The sequence below is a fragment of the Branchiostoma lanceolatum genome, chromosome 14 (genome assembly GCF_035083965.1).
Source record: "Branchiostoma lanceolatum isolate klBraLanc5 chromosome 14, klBraLanc5.hap2, whole genome shotgun sequence".
Lineage (NCBI taxonomy): Eukaryota > Metazoa > Chordata > Leptocardii > Amphioxiformes > Branchiostomatidae > Branchiostoma > Branchiostoma lanceolatum.
The window spans coordinates 11,703,650-11,717,967 of record NC_089735.1 but is presented as its reverse complement, the minus strand read 5'-3'; the positions used below and the strand labels follow the sequence as shown (position 1 = coordinate 11,717,967).

The following is a 14,318-nucleotide window of genomic DNA, read 5'->3' as shown; positions in this document are numbered from 1 at the left end:
TTGTTTCAATTTGATTAATTGACACGACTTTCGTGGCTTTTACTGGAAGTTTTCCTTCACAAATCAGCAAGAATCGGATTAGATTTTACACCCCTCTCTGTTGGATAATGGACTGGTCCAAGATCAGCTGACGTCCAGGTGATCCAACATGGCGACGAAAATGGATGTGGACGAAGCCGACCAAGCACCGCCTGACCTGAACCGGCTTTATGACCTTGACTCTTACTTGAAACCCTTTGACAAGGAGATCAAGAGAAGGTAAAGGGTGCACAGAATGTGCATTGTATTCTTGTTGCAGACATTTTTGATTTACAACCTTAAAGTGACCCAAAATTTTGAAAGGAGCTTCGAGGCGATTTACAAACCATATGATCCCACGCTAAAGTACACACGTGTGTTGCATCACGTATAACGTTATATACATTATCAGTTTGGACAATCAACGATATATCAACGCAGTGTGGATGATATGTGCCAATGGTGGACTATATATGACATGATTTTGTGACGCTTAACCTACGAGATAGATGTATCAAAAGTTCGCATAATTTACAAAACTTGAGTGATTTACAACGATAGACACGCCCCCTCGATGAATATTGGTTTACATCGTGAGACCCCCCCCCCCCCCACACACACCGTCTTGGGAGTGACTCGGTATCTATTTTTATCTTAGACCCCCTTCTTCTTCTGTTGTCATCGTCAGTGGGGCATGTTTTAACAATGCATACCAGGTCACCTCTACTCTTCATGATAAGTGTGCTGGGCTACTTTTATATCCCCTGAATTAGGAGAGAGAGAAAAAGGAGACTTCAGTGGAAAGAAATAATGAACAGTATTCCAGACTTTTAATCAAAGAATGAAGTATCAATTTGTACATTTGCTGTATTCACCCTGATCACTTTCAATCTTAATCTTCCTTTCGTTGCTATACTACACTCAGGTACAAATGCTTTCTGGATTTGCTGGATCACATAAACCAACATGAAGGAGGCCTGGAGAAGTTCAGCCGTGGGTACGAGCACTTCGGCATCCATGTGACCCAGGATGGAGGGGTGGTGATGCGAGAGTGGGCGCCTGGAGCAGAAGAACTCTATCTCATGGGAGACTTCAGTAAATACCTTCTGTAGGGACAGGCTTTTTAGCGAATGCCCACAAACGCCCACTCTGGCGAAGTCCGCGCTGCACGAATCTAATTTTTTTTGCTTGGAATATGTTCAGGTTGTGCTCCCATTAATTAATCCTGAGTTTCAAGTCAATCCATCTATCCGAAGTTAAATAAAGCGAACTTGAAGATTCTTACCTGGCTTTTTAGCGAATGCCCAGCAAAAAAAGGCTTTTTAGCGAATGCCCACTATATTAGGCAAATATCCGCCATCGTGACACGGACGCTAAATCTAACACCATAGACATGTTTAAAATTTTGTCCCCTGAATGTGTACTGAGTTTCCGTGCTGTACACGCCTGTAAAGTCACTTTATTTTACGAAATACACGGCGCGGCCCGCGGCACGTATTCGGGGTAGAGGCCGCTAGTAACCTGTCCCAAATATGCAAATGAGCCGCCATATTGGATTTTTACGTCCGGGGCAGTGGATTCCCACGCCGTGTATTTCGTAAAATAAAGTGACTTTACAGGCGTGTACAGCACGGAAACTCAGTACACATTCAGGGGACAACTAGTTGAACATGTTTATGGTGTTAGATTTAGCGCCCGTGTCACGATGGCCGATATTTTGGCTGCCATAGTGGGCATTCGCTAAAAAGCCTTTTTTGCTGGGCATTCGCTAAAAAGCCAGGTAAGAATCTTCAACTTCACTTTATTTAACTTCGGATCCATGGATTGACTTGAAACTCAGGATTAATTAATGGGAGCACAACCTGAACATATTCCAAGCAAAAAAAATTAGATTCGTGCAGCGCGGACTTCGCCAGAGTGGGCGTTTGTGGGCATTCGCTAAAAAGCCGATGCGCCTTCTGTACATCTTCGCTTGTCAGGCCTACCTTTTGTATGTATCAAGCAGTGACCCTTAAGTGAATCAGCCTGCATCCTGTGCATCTCACTACTGTTGGCAATGGCCAGCCATCATCAACCAATCATATCTCCACCTTCAGTCAAGAGGCAATGTGATTGGCTGATAACTTTCCCTCCAACAATAGGAGGGAGAGTATCTGATTGGCTGAAAGTCAGCCAGCACTATCAAACGCAGCAAGAGGGGCAGATTGCTTACTACAGATTGCAGACCGGTACGCCAGGGTCATTGCTTGATGTACGATACGGTTGGCCTGGCATGTGAGGATGGCTATTCCCTTTTTCTGTAAAACGCAGTCAATTTTACAAAGATTTAATTTTTAAGCAATGGCTGTAGTTTAATGTGAGTCATAGTTGAAAATATAGTGCAATGCATAAGGAAGCATAGAATTGAGCATTAAGCATAACTAGCCTGTGTTTACACAAGCTCTCTGGCTGAGGTTAATGACCCCTTCCCGGTGGTTACAGTTGGACCGGCCGCTAGGAGCGCGATTTAGTCAGGCTTTAACCTTTAAGCATAGCTGTCTATATTGACACTCAATAAAGAACTTCTTCTTTATCAAATAGTCATAATCACCACTTTTGTATTATTTTTTTCATTACGAAGTAAGGTTGCCTTCTTCAGCAAAAGAAGGGACTGACAATGTAAGATAGATTCTTTGTAAAGGGTAAACTTTATTTCTTATTTCTCCATACAGATGGTTGGAACAAAACGTCACACCCCTTCAAAAAACTACCCTGTGGTAAATGGGAACTGGCCATTCTGCCAAATAATTTTTTTTTTCGTTTTCTGTTTTTTTTTTGTACTCCCTTTTTAATATAACAGATAAATACAAAGAGACAGGCAGCTTACTCCAACACATAACACTATGGTGAACATAATAGATTACTGGATCAATTTTTTTTTCTCAAGACATGTATGAATGTACAGAAATGGTGATTTTTTTCTTCTTACAGATGAATGGGACAAAACGTCTCGCTCCTTCAAGAAGCTGCCCTTTGGAAAATGGGAACTGGTTCTTCCACCAAAGGATGATGGGAGTTGTCCTCTAGACCATCTGTCCAAGTACAAGGTAGACCCTTTGGAGTTGCAGTACTGCCGTTAGATATGTTTAGGTACAGCAACGACAAATGCAGTAAAAGAGAAGAAGACCTCAGGGGACTGGTAAATTTTTGTCTACTACTGTGAATGCATTTAAGTTCGCATGGTTTTCATTTCGCAGTAAGGGGAAAATAGAATGTTCGCAGTGATTTTAATTTCGCAGCTGTGCTATAGTCACATACTGCTACTGAGTATTGGACAAAAATGTTCGCAGTGGTTTTAAGTTTGCGGTGAAACGGTCGCCGCAAAAAAAGCGAACATAAAACCACCGCGAACATTTCTGCATTTACAGACTGTTATGTGGACAGGTGGCCACTAAAGACAAGATTCTATTGGGTCATCTGAGTAACGGTCCACCAGAAAGGTGTCACATCGGCCAAGTGGTCATTATGTAGCACAGGTAACCTGTACAGGTTTGACTGTATCATGAAAAAGATTTGATCTTAAGTCCTTCTCTTAACAGTGAAAGTTGGCAGAAGAATTTTTTTGCATCATTTGTTTGCATGGAGTCATACAAGCACAAGTTCCTGTTTTTGATTCCGACTACACTCAATTGTTTTAAGCCTTTATGATCCTTTTTAGTTACATTTTACCGTTATTCCATGCCGTGCTCTTCAAAATTAGACCAGGACTTAAACTCTTTCTTTCTCTCATGGTTACATGACTTTCCTTAAATGCAAATGTATACAGAATGTATGATTGATCAGCAGACTAAAGTACATACATGTATTTGAAAATAGCATAAAGGAGGAATGCTCTGTCTCCCTTGTAGCTTGTTGTGAAGGACAAAAATGGTCATCTGTTGGAGAGGATCTGCCCCTGGGCCAAGTACACCATTCCGTGTAACGAGACAAAGATCTACGAGGCAACATTCTGGAACCCTCCAGAGAAATATGTGTTTCAACAACCTCGCCCAAAGCCCTCACCCAGCCTGAGAATATACGAGTCTCATGTCGGGATCTCCTCATGGGAGGGCAAGGTCGCAGACTACAAGTACTTTGCATACAACGTCATTCCAAGGATCAAGAAACAAGGTAACTTGTGGTCTTAGTTCCTGTATGAAGGTTGAATCTTTGACATCCTATGGGGAGGGGCCCATGAAGCTGTGAATGGTAGACAAGGCGTTGTAAAGGATTAAACAAGTAATATAATCTGGGAACAAAATGTGTTTTCAGAGCTCAATGTATGCAACAAGAAACCAGCTAGAACAAACACACAATCCGCAAAATGACCCATAGGGTATCGGATGATCAGGGCAGCCTGCTGTGCTCATGTGAGCCTGAAGCACTGAATAAAGCCATTTTTGGTCTTTGTCTGAATAAAAGTTCTAAATGGGAACTATGCAGCTACACCAGTCTTACTGACAGGTGACTAGTACAAAAGATGTCAGTTAGCTTGAGGATTAGTCCACTCTGTATATCTCAAGCACACAAACTAAAAATTATGTTGCACAGATGTAATTGGTTTTACTTAAAAGTCTCTTCCTCTCTGTTACGTAGGTTACAACTGTATCCAGATGATGGCCATAATGGAGCATGCCTACTATGCCAGCTTTGGGTACCAGGTTACCAGTTTCTTTGCTGCCTCCAGGTAAGACTGTCAGAAACAAGTCACTGTAATTTCCAACACAAGAATTGGACTTAACCAAAGTTTTGTTAGAAATATTCTCATATTCTGCTAGAATTATTGCTTGCCACTTTTACCTCTGAAAACTTGTATATTAGTTAACATTATTTTCCTTAAGATGTTGAATGCTTAAATCATGGGAAGAAATGTCAGCTCTTCTGCAAAGAAAAATGCATGGCCCGGTACTTTGTCCCCTTTCTGTTAACGCGATGTGAGCATGCATTTATACTGAGATCCACATTGAAGAATTGTGCTAGGGTGATCTATTGTCGTTCACAGTCTTTCTCATTCTAGTGCACTTTAATTCAAAGACATAGACTCGGCAAATCAAACACTGTTAAAAAATGAGTGATCATTTTATTAGAACCTGTGCAATTTTGTTCTCTTGTTTAGTGTTTCTTTGGATGCTTTTTTGTTTCATCACAATTTTCATATCTATTTGGTTTAACTTAAAAAAAGCTACACATTTTTACTGTTAATCAAAACTCATCACTGTTCTTTTGTCTCCAGTCGTTATGGTCCTCCAGACGACCTGAAACTCCTCATCGACATGGCGCACAAGGAGGGGATAACTGTGCTGCTGGACGTGGTCCACAGCCACGCTTCCACGAACACCCTGGACGGTCTGAACCAGTTTGACGGAACCAACGCCTGCTTCTTCCACGAAGGCAGCCGAGGGACCCATGACTTGTGGGGCAGCAGATGTTTTGACTACACCAAGTATGTTTGTTTAGATTAATTTGTTTGTTTGTTTGTTTGTTTCATCATCATCATCATCTATCGGTCTGTATCAGCCGGGACCAAACAAGAAGTACATATTTCACTCCACATTGCCCTATCAAGCATCAATTTTAGTTTCCATAGGAGGACGTCTGAAACTATTGTTTGTTTATCTTATTTGCACAAAGCATCAACTGTGACAATAATGGCCAACAAATCAAATTGGTGTGGCCTAGATTTACCTCCTACTATATACTAATTAGAAGCAATGAGGGAATAAGATATTCTCAAGTCTTCTTAATTATATTAAAAAAATGAATTTTTATTGCAACAACAATCTTTATTGACACAACAAAAGTACAGCAACTTACATAATGTGTGGTGTGGTGTAACTGTGAAAGACACCATTTTCTGTACTTTGTTCCTTTCTCAGAATTTGGTAGCAACGACAAAAATACAGAGATTGTCAATGCACATACTGGTATCTATAAGTTGCATTGTTTTTCCTTTTTTTCAGCTGGGAAGTTCTTCGCTTCTTGTTGTCCAACCTAAGATGGTGGATGGAGGAATACCAGTTTGATGGGTTTCGCTTCGATGGCGTGACGTCCATGCTGTACCATAGTCACGGGATCGCGCACGGCTTCAGCGGGGATCTGGGAGAGTACTTCGGCCTCCCGACAGACTCAGAATCAATCACGTACCTAATGTTGGCCAATCACATGCTACATGAGTTGAACCCGAATTGCATAACCATAGCTGAGGTGAGAGCATTCTCTTTGCTTGTCTTCAGCTTTTGCCTGGAGTATGTGTGCTCGAATGCGACTTGATAGTTATTTTTTCTTCCTTATTCCTTCACATCAGATTCTGTCTCCTAGTTTTCTGGATATTCATTTTCAAGGTTTATTATATGGTATTTAAGAATGATAGAGGTCATGATCAGTGACAGAGTGTGCAGAATGTTATAAAAGTCTGCAACTTCAAATTAGAAATTGTCACTGTTTTAAAAGTAATTTGATCAGACATGTCTAACCGTCTCAAGAAGGGGAACAATTGACAAAAAATGGGAGAAAAACAATTTGTTGTTCAAAATACTAAACAGAAAGGTATAATAAGTTTTGCAAGGTATAATGTCTGGGTTTTTTTTTTCAGGAAGTTTCAGGGATGCCTGCTCTTTGTAGACCTGTGTCTGAGGGAGGAAATGGCTTCGACTATCGCTTAGGAATGGCCATTCCAGACAAATGGATCAAGGTAAAGATGATTACTATCAAATTTTTTAGCTTGAAAGTCATCTGCATTCAACTGAACTGGTATAAATTGATTGAAGCATAGTGGAACTGTAATCACCAACGCAAAAATTGGACTTACTCACTGGAATTATTTGGCTCAGTGTATTAAGTTGTGTTAGGGTTGTGCTTGGCATCACACACACCGTCCATAATTTTCCATCATAGAAAAAAAATTACTACTTAGTAGTTGGTAGTTGAACAAAATCTCAAAGTTTTTCAGCTGGCAGCAAATAAATGTTTACCAGAGACTTGATGGGACACTTTGCTTTGATGGAATTAGGTGATATTTAAGATGCTAATCCACCAAAGTGACAGTGGCATGAGTTTCTCGAAAAATGGATGTTGCGAAGGACGTTATATTGAGAACTATAACATATTCCCCATATAACGTCCTTAATGTGGGGACTGTACTTCTTTCCTGATTATAAAACTTTTTCCTCAGATCTTGAAAGAGCAGAAGGATGAAGACTGGAATATTGGAGACATCGTTCACACCTTGATCAATCGCAGACACGGAGAGAAGACGATAGCCTATGCAGAGAGTCACGACCAGGCACTGGTGGGAGACAAGACGCTCGCCTTCTGGCTCATGGATGCTGTAAGATCTTTGTCTGTCTGTTAGTTAGTTAGTTAGTTAGTTAGTTAGTTAGTTAGTTAGTTAGTCAGTAAGTCAGTCAGTCAGTCAGTCAGTCAGTCAGTCAGTTAGTTAGTTAGTTTCACATAACCGGTAAACTGCCTTAGACGTAATACACCAGTTTTGTACAGTTAGTACAAGCCGCTTAAGACCAAATTGAAAAGATTGATCCACTACATGTAACACCGGGCTCACTCAATTTAACCTGCTTGAGGTGTGGCTCTCCTCAACGTAGGGCTACTGGCTTCACTTCCCATCCAATAGACCCATCCTAAATTTACATGTAGTTACCCATTTTTACCTGAGTCTAGTGTGGAAATAGATGTCACTGTAAATGCAGAAATGTTTGCGGTGGATTTATGTTAGCAGTTTTCGCGGTGGAATCTTTATTGCTGACGAAAAGCTATTCCTTTGTATGACTGTAGCACTACTATTGTATCAAATTCGAACTCAAAAACCACTGTGAACACTCCATTTTCTCCCTACCACGATATCAAATCCCCTTGAACATTTCTGCGTTTATAGTAATTTCCTTTCCCAAGGGCACAACATTTGGGATATTCAAATTCAGAACCTTTAGATTCTAAGTCAACAACCCTATAGCCACAAGACCTCAGGTGACCTTGCTATCTATCACCTTGCATTAAACATTGAACTGCTGTGTTTTTGTACAGGAGATGTACACCAACATGTCGTGTCTGTCAGAGCTGACTGTTACAGTAGACAGAGGACTGGCCCTGCACAAGATGATCCGCCTCATCACCAATGGTCTTGGAGGCGAGGGGTGGCTCAACTTCATTGGTAACTAGCGCAAAACATTTAGCCTCCTTTGCTATTTCTTTCACGGGCCAAGGTTCTCTAATGCCGGCAAGGGACTTTCACTGCCATGGGATTTATGTCGCTGAGGACCTTTATGTATACAGCCCAACTGGAAGCAGACCCCCCCCCCTTATATATATGCCGCCGTTATAGGAAGTCTGCGAAGGAGGCTACAAAACATTGACCTTTAAGTTAACCTTAAAGCTAACAGAAACAATGGAATAACAAACAAGGAAAACAAACTCTTCAGTTTTTTCAGAAACATAGCGTCCGTAACACTTCAATTTTGTAAATATATCAGCTCGAAAATCTGCAGTCTGGCTTTATCCAATTTTTGACACTCTGGCCTTCATGATATTTTTGACATTCAAGTCTTCCTAATAATTGTATATTTGTATGGTATTTTGTACTTCTACTGTGTATCCCTAGTAATTGATGTAACTTGTTACAGGTTTGATTGAATTAGATAAAAAAATAATGTTATCTTAACAAACTTTAGTGTATCATCCTGTGGTTTTGGTATTGTTAAATTTGGTTTGTTGGTTAAAGTGATGGTTACAACTTACAATTACTTTCCATCTCTGTGTTAAAGGCAATGAGTTCGGTCACCCGGAGTGGCTGGACTTTCCTCGGGTGGGAAACAACAGCAGTTTCCACTACGCTCGCCGTCAGTGGAACCTGGTCGACGACGAAACCCTTCGCTACAAATTCCTAAACAACTTTGACCGCGGTATGAACTTGACTGAGGCACAATTTGGGTGGCTGGCTGCTAAACAGGTAATGCTGGCTGCTGTGATATGTGTCAAGAATTACGCTTGCAAATTTCTTTGATATAGCAATGAGAGGTAATTCTGTTTCAGAACTTTTTTTTTTAAATTACTAACATGAAGTATTTTGTCATCCACTTCACAGAGATTTCATAATTGCAATGCACTAAAACCATCAATTTTTCAATGTTTTTATTTTTTATTTTTTTCATTTTTGACTATGCTGCATAGATTAAACTGAACAGTCCCAAGCTATGCCCTAAGGTACATCCCAACCTCATTTTTTCAATTCCACTTTTACATTGCACTTTTCTATAAATGATTTTTCTAAACCTATACATTTGATATACACTTCAATTTGTTTCTCTAGTACATTTTGTTTCATGTATTATTTGCAATTGATATTTCATTTTAAAACTAACAAGAAGTGCCAGTTTTTTTCAGATTAAATGTGTAACCTTAGTTATTCTTATGTTATTATATTTCTGGTTCAGGTTTACATTTTCACTAGTTGTTTTGAATTGTAATTTTTCTTTTTATTTTTCTTCACTTTGTATCGTATTAGCTGAGGCTTGCAGCAGAATTAGTGAGTGCATGTTTGTACTTTACTAATGGAGATTTCTTACAAACAAGCAAACAAACAAACAAATCATCATGCCAGGAATGAGTATGATATATTCAACCACACATAGTGAACTTCATTCCGAAATAAGGAACATTTAAAAAAAAAACTGTATTCATCAAACTTTTTATTTGATTTTTCATTTTTCCGTGTTTACTTGCTTTTTTGAAGTATATTGTGCTGATATCATGCTGGCTGTCAGTAACATATTTCCCACCAGGTTATTAACACAGTGAGTTTTTTTTGTGACAACAAAATGTATGAATCAAAGTTTGTTTGTATATTCTTTAACATCATCCCTTGACTCAACAGGCTTATGTGAGCAATAAGCACGAGGGTGACAAAGTTGTCGTGTTTGAGCGAGCATCATGTGTGTTTGTCTTCAACTTCCACACCCACCAGAGCTTCACAGACTACAGGATCGGATGTGACATCCCCGGAAAGTATCCTTTTTTCATCTCTCGTCAGATGCCCTGAATCTTGTTTATAGCTTTCCTCTACCAGGCTCCGCAGTTCGCTGGAAAAAATAGTAGAAACTGGCCAAATTGACAGCTAATACACCAGGGGAGTTAGCTGGCCAAGGAGTACAGTTTGCAACCTTACTATTTTTCCAGCAACCTGTGGAGCCTGGTAGAGGCAAGATTAGGGACTGGTCACATTTGTGGTACTATCGTTGTATGATGGCAAACTGAGGACATTTTGGGGATAGTTGTGAATGTGTCATTGAAAGTTCGGATGTCTTGTTACAAGAAAGGCTATATAAGATCCTAGTTGTGTTGGTTCTGTCACAGCCTCCTTGCAAATTCTACAATATCAAAATTGTAGGACAAATGTAACCGTGCCATTAGTCAGACCTTACTTTAGACCTTAGGTCCTCCTGTGCCACAGGCACATTGGGCAGCATGCATATGCTTCCATCTTGACCGATCGGCCGCTGCTTCTTCGGCCCCTTCCCATGGGATTCCTGCTCTTTTTAGATCCCCTAGGAAGGTCCGGCGCCAGGTGTTCTTAGGCCTGCCTCCTTGGTCAGACAGTGTGTCACATTGATGGTGTGATATTCCAATAACTTGCAATATATATAGACTACTCCATATTTTATCTTATTCATTTCAAGAAACAGTTTGATCATGCTACATATGACAAAATGATGAAATGGAAAGAACCGTATATGGTTTGGTGTGAAAGACTTGGCTTCCCAAACCTGAGATATCATAGCATGTTATTTTTGATGTTGACTTTGTGCAAGATTTTTTTAAAATTATTTCTTTCTCTTTGTAGTAAATCTTTTTTTTCGCTAATTACTTGCAAGACTCTGCTTCAGGCTATTTCCTTAACCCAGAAATTACCAGGTACATGATAGTTCTGGACACAGATAACCCAGAGTATGGTGGACATGGCCACCTGGACCACACAACAGAGTTCTTCACAGAGCCCATCCAACAGGACAATAGGGCCAATTCCTTAAAGGTACAGTAGGGTTCTTGTGTTTGTGGTTGTAGTTGTTTCAGTATTCTGTACCTTAGTCTTTTTCAAATCATATTTAGATATAGATGTCATGTAACGTTGGTAAATGATGTGTGTATGGTTTTGAAGTACTTTACAGTAAAACCTGATCTCAGCAATCATTAGATGAAATTGCCTGCATTTTTTCAATGCCAAGGTGGTTTCTTTGACCCCGTTCATACTAAGTTGCACAAGTCGCCAAAATCGCATTGATGTGGCCTAGTAATAGTATGAAAGCTCCAAGTCGCATTTGAAAACGCCCGATGCGCATTACAGCGAAACTACCTCAACTATTTACAACTCGCGCTCGTTCGACCCCTGGTGTGAAGGTATGCGACTCCGGACGACTTGGCCCGAATGCGACTTGCGCAACTTAGTATGAACGGGGTCTATGTCATAGTTGGAGGTGGTTGGCTATGCCAAGTGATTGGCCAGCCAGGTTTCATGAACAGGAAAGGCCCCACCAAGTCTCGTTCAGGATAATAGTGTGTTCAGCCCAATAGATTGGATGCAAATCTGTGTTGTTTTTGTATGGAACTCAATTTCTTTCCAAACTGAAGCCTAAAGGATGATCAAGGAGGCTAAAAGATCATTTGGATGCTGAGGCAGCCATTGCAGTGCACAGTGAGCTGATTATGCAGGAATTTTTTCATCAATATACTCCTGAGAAGCTGAGAGACCAAATTCACTGCAGAGAACTGACCTTTCCTAATTCTCTACAGAGGTTTTTTTCCAGAAAAATTAAACAAGAGGGAGCACACACAGGCGAGGGAGCGAATTCTATGTATTTATGGAAGAATCGATTGCTGAGGGAAGGCTGTATGCTGGGGATTAAGCTTAAAATCTGAATTCAACAAGGGGGCGCTGGACTGAAACAAGAGGGTGCAGCGCCCCTCTTTCCCGATTTAATGAACCCCTGTTCTATCTAGAGACACTGAGATAGAGCTTAAGACTTTGTGGTTAGACAATGGAGGACAGATAAATGTGAAATCTGCAGTAACTTAAACCCAACTGCGGTCGACAGATGATGATGATGATGTCAGTTGTTTGTTTGTTTTATCTTATAACACAAACACTGTGTGATGTCTTCCCCATCTCCAGGTGTATTTGCCGTCACGTGTGGGCTTTGTACTGGCAAAACAAGAGGATGACAACTCAAAATAAGATGACCAAAAGGAAACCTAAGGACCAGAGCTGTACGCTGGAAAACACAGTGATCAACAATATAGCATTATCATTGTCTTGTATATTTCTCTACTGACATTGTTTTACCTCATTTCATTGCTTAATTGAGCATGCACTTTGCCTAACATGAAACTTGCTGTGGAGGAAAGCACTTTTAAGTACTTTAAGTCTAATTACTCAAGAATTGATAGGTGAAGAAGTATTATCTAGAAGATCTTACTGTCATTTGTTTTTAGTTTAATAGAGTAGGGGTGACCAGGTGTGCTTAGCCAACCGGCAGACAACCAGCTTTAAAAATAGCATCATGTTTTGCCTCTTCCTGAGGATTGCCCCTTTACCTTTATGTTTTTTGTGCAGTCACTTCGATGAAATAAATGCAGTCACTACAAACTAGGCAGAAGTAGGTATTTCACAATGGTAAATCATATGTGATGATGATGATGATGATGATGATGATGTGATGATGATGATGATGATGATGATGATGATGATGATGATGATGAATCATGTACCAGCAGTTGAGCTGTCCCACTGTCACAATAGATTAGAAGAACGATCATAGCAGTTTGAAACATTGTGACTGACATTTTGTGTGAGATACATACAGTTGATGGCAAGCTTGCACAGCATTGGGGAATCAGACCTCATTGACCAGCACTCACTGCTAAAAATGTAAATCTCAAATCTGAGAAATGTATGTGTAAAGTCGAAAAGTGTGGTAAATAAGGCATAGGCCTTAGGTACTTTGATTTGTAGCAAAAGCCATCTTGTTCATATAATTTGTACCTAGGTGACCAAATTTAGTGTAATTGAATTCAGCGTAATTTGTAGTGTCTGTTTGCTGGTTCTGTTGAATTCAGTGTAAAGCATTGTTGGAACCCCCATGCACTGCATGAAGCTGTTATAAGATGATAGCAAAGAACTATTCAGCCTGCAGGTTAGATTTTACTTACTGTGTAGAAGCTTGTGTTAAGTTGAGCACACAGTCTGAAACAAATGTTGGAGCAGTACTGAGAGAGTGACCAGTTGCTGTTGTGAGCGGATGAGATCACAGATACTTGCTAGATACATGTATTTGCTGTGTTTAACTACTATATCTTGCTTGATACTTAACATTAGATTTTATTTGCTGTGTTTAGATGGCAGCCTTGAACAAAAGCCATTAACCAGTTGCTTTCCACATGTGTGCATATATTCTCAGAATTGCTTTGTAACAGAATGTATCAATGTTTATCTAGAGTGAAAGAAAATGAGCACCTGAAGTGACAGAATTCGTCAATATAAAGTTCAGCTGATTTCATTGTTTGCAGCAGCGTTGACTGTATTTATGTGATAAAGTTTGATCAAAGAAGTTGATTCTTATTAACTTGGTTAAGTCTGAACATACATGATATGATCATGAAATGAGAGCTACAAAATGAATGCTTTGAAAGCAATGTTATCCAAATCCTGATGAATAGATCCTTATATTTGTGAAAAATTATCTTTCCAGTATTAGAGGCATTTGTAAAAGTGAAAATGAAATGTATGCTCTTTTGGTGCTTGCCTTTAGCTTAGTAAACCAATAAAATGCTATATGATAGTGTATGTTGATGTGTTCAACGTACTACTTAAACTTTTAAAGCACACATGTAACAACTTTTAGTAAGTTTGCCTATAAGAATATCTAGTTATTTGATTGTATGCAATGAAAATATGATCTTCATTATATCATGAAAACTCTTACCGCAACATTTTCGGTACACTTCTTTTGCTATTGTTGCAATTCTGTTTCCTCTTTGAAACGCTTGTCTTGATTTGTCACCTTGCCTGGTGGCACTTGAGGAATAAATGATAACTTATAATCCAAGATAGATGAGTTCTGTCTGTCATGCTTCAGAAGATGCTGAGAAACAGACAGGATTTAACTAGATTCTCAAGTAGTCTGAATAAAAAGCAGCAGTACATACATTGGTGGGCAAAGTTATGTGTGGTAAGTGCCAAAAGAACAAGAAAGTTTGGGGATCGGGTAATTCTAGAATTT

General features: G+C 39.8%; 1 protein-coding gene across 1 annotated transcript; it reads left to right on the top strand.

Annotated features, from left to right (window-relative positions):
* Positions 1-126: 126 nt before the first annotated feature.
* LOC136448400 (1,4-alpha-glucan-branching enzyme-like) lies at positions 127-14,144 on the top strand. The gene is made up of 14 exons (XM_066447853.1): positions 127-258; positions 944-1,113; positions 2,989-3,104; positions 3,906-4,167; positions 4,633-4,723; positions 5,270-5,479; positions 5,997-6,240; positions 6,629-6,727; positions 7,208-7,363; positions 8,074-8,200; positions 8,811-8,995; positions 9,920-10,050; positions 10,957-11,074; positions 12,212-14,144. The coding sequence occupies exons 1-14, from the start codon at positions 149-151 to the stop codon at positions 12,272-12,274; spliced, it is 2,082 nt and encodes a 693-aa protein (XP_066303950.1). The 5' UTR covers positions 127-148; the 3' UTR covers positions 12,275-14,144.
* Positions 14,145-14,318: the final 174 nt, after the last annotated feature.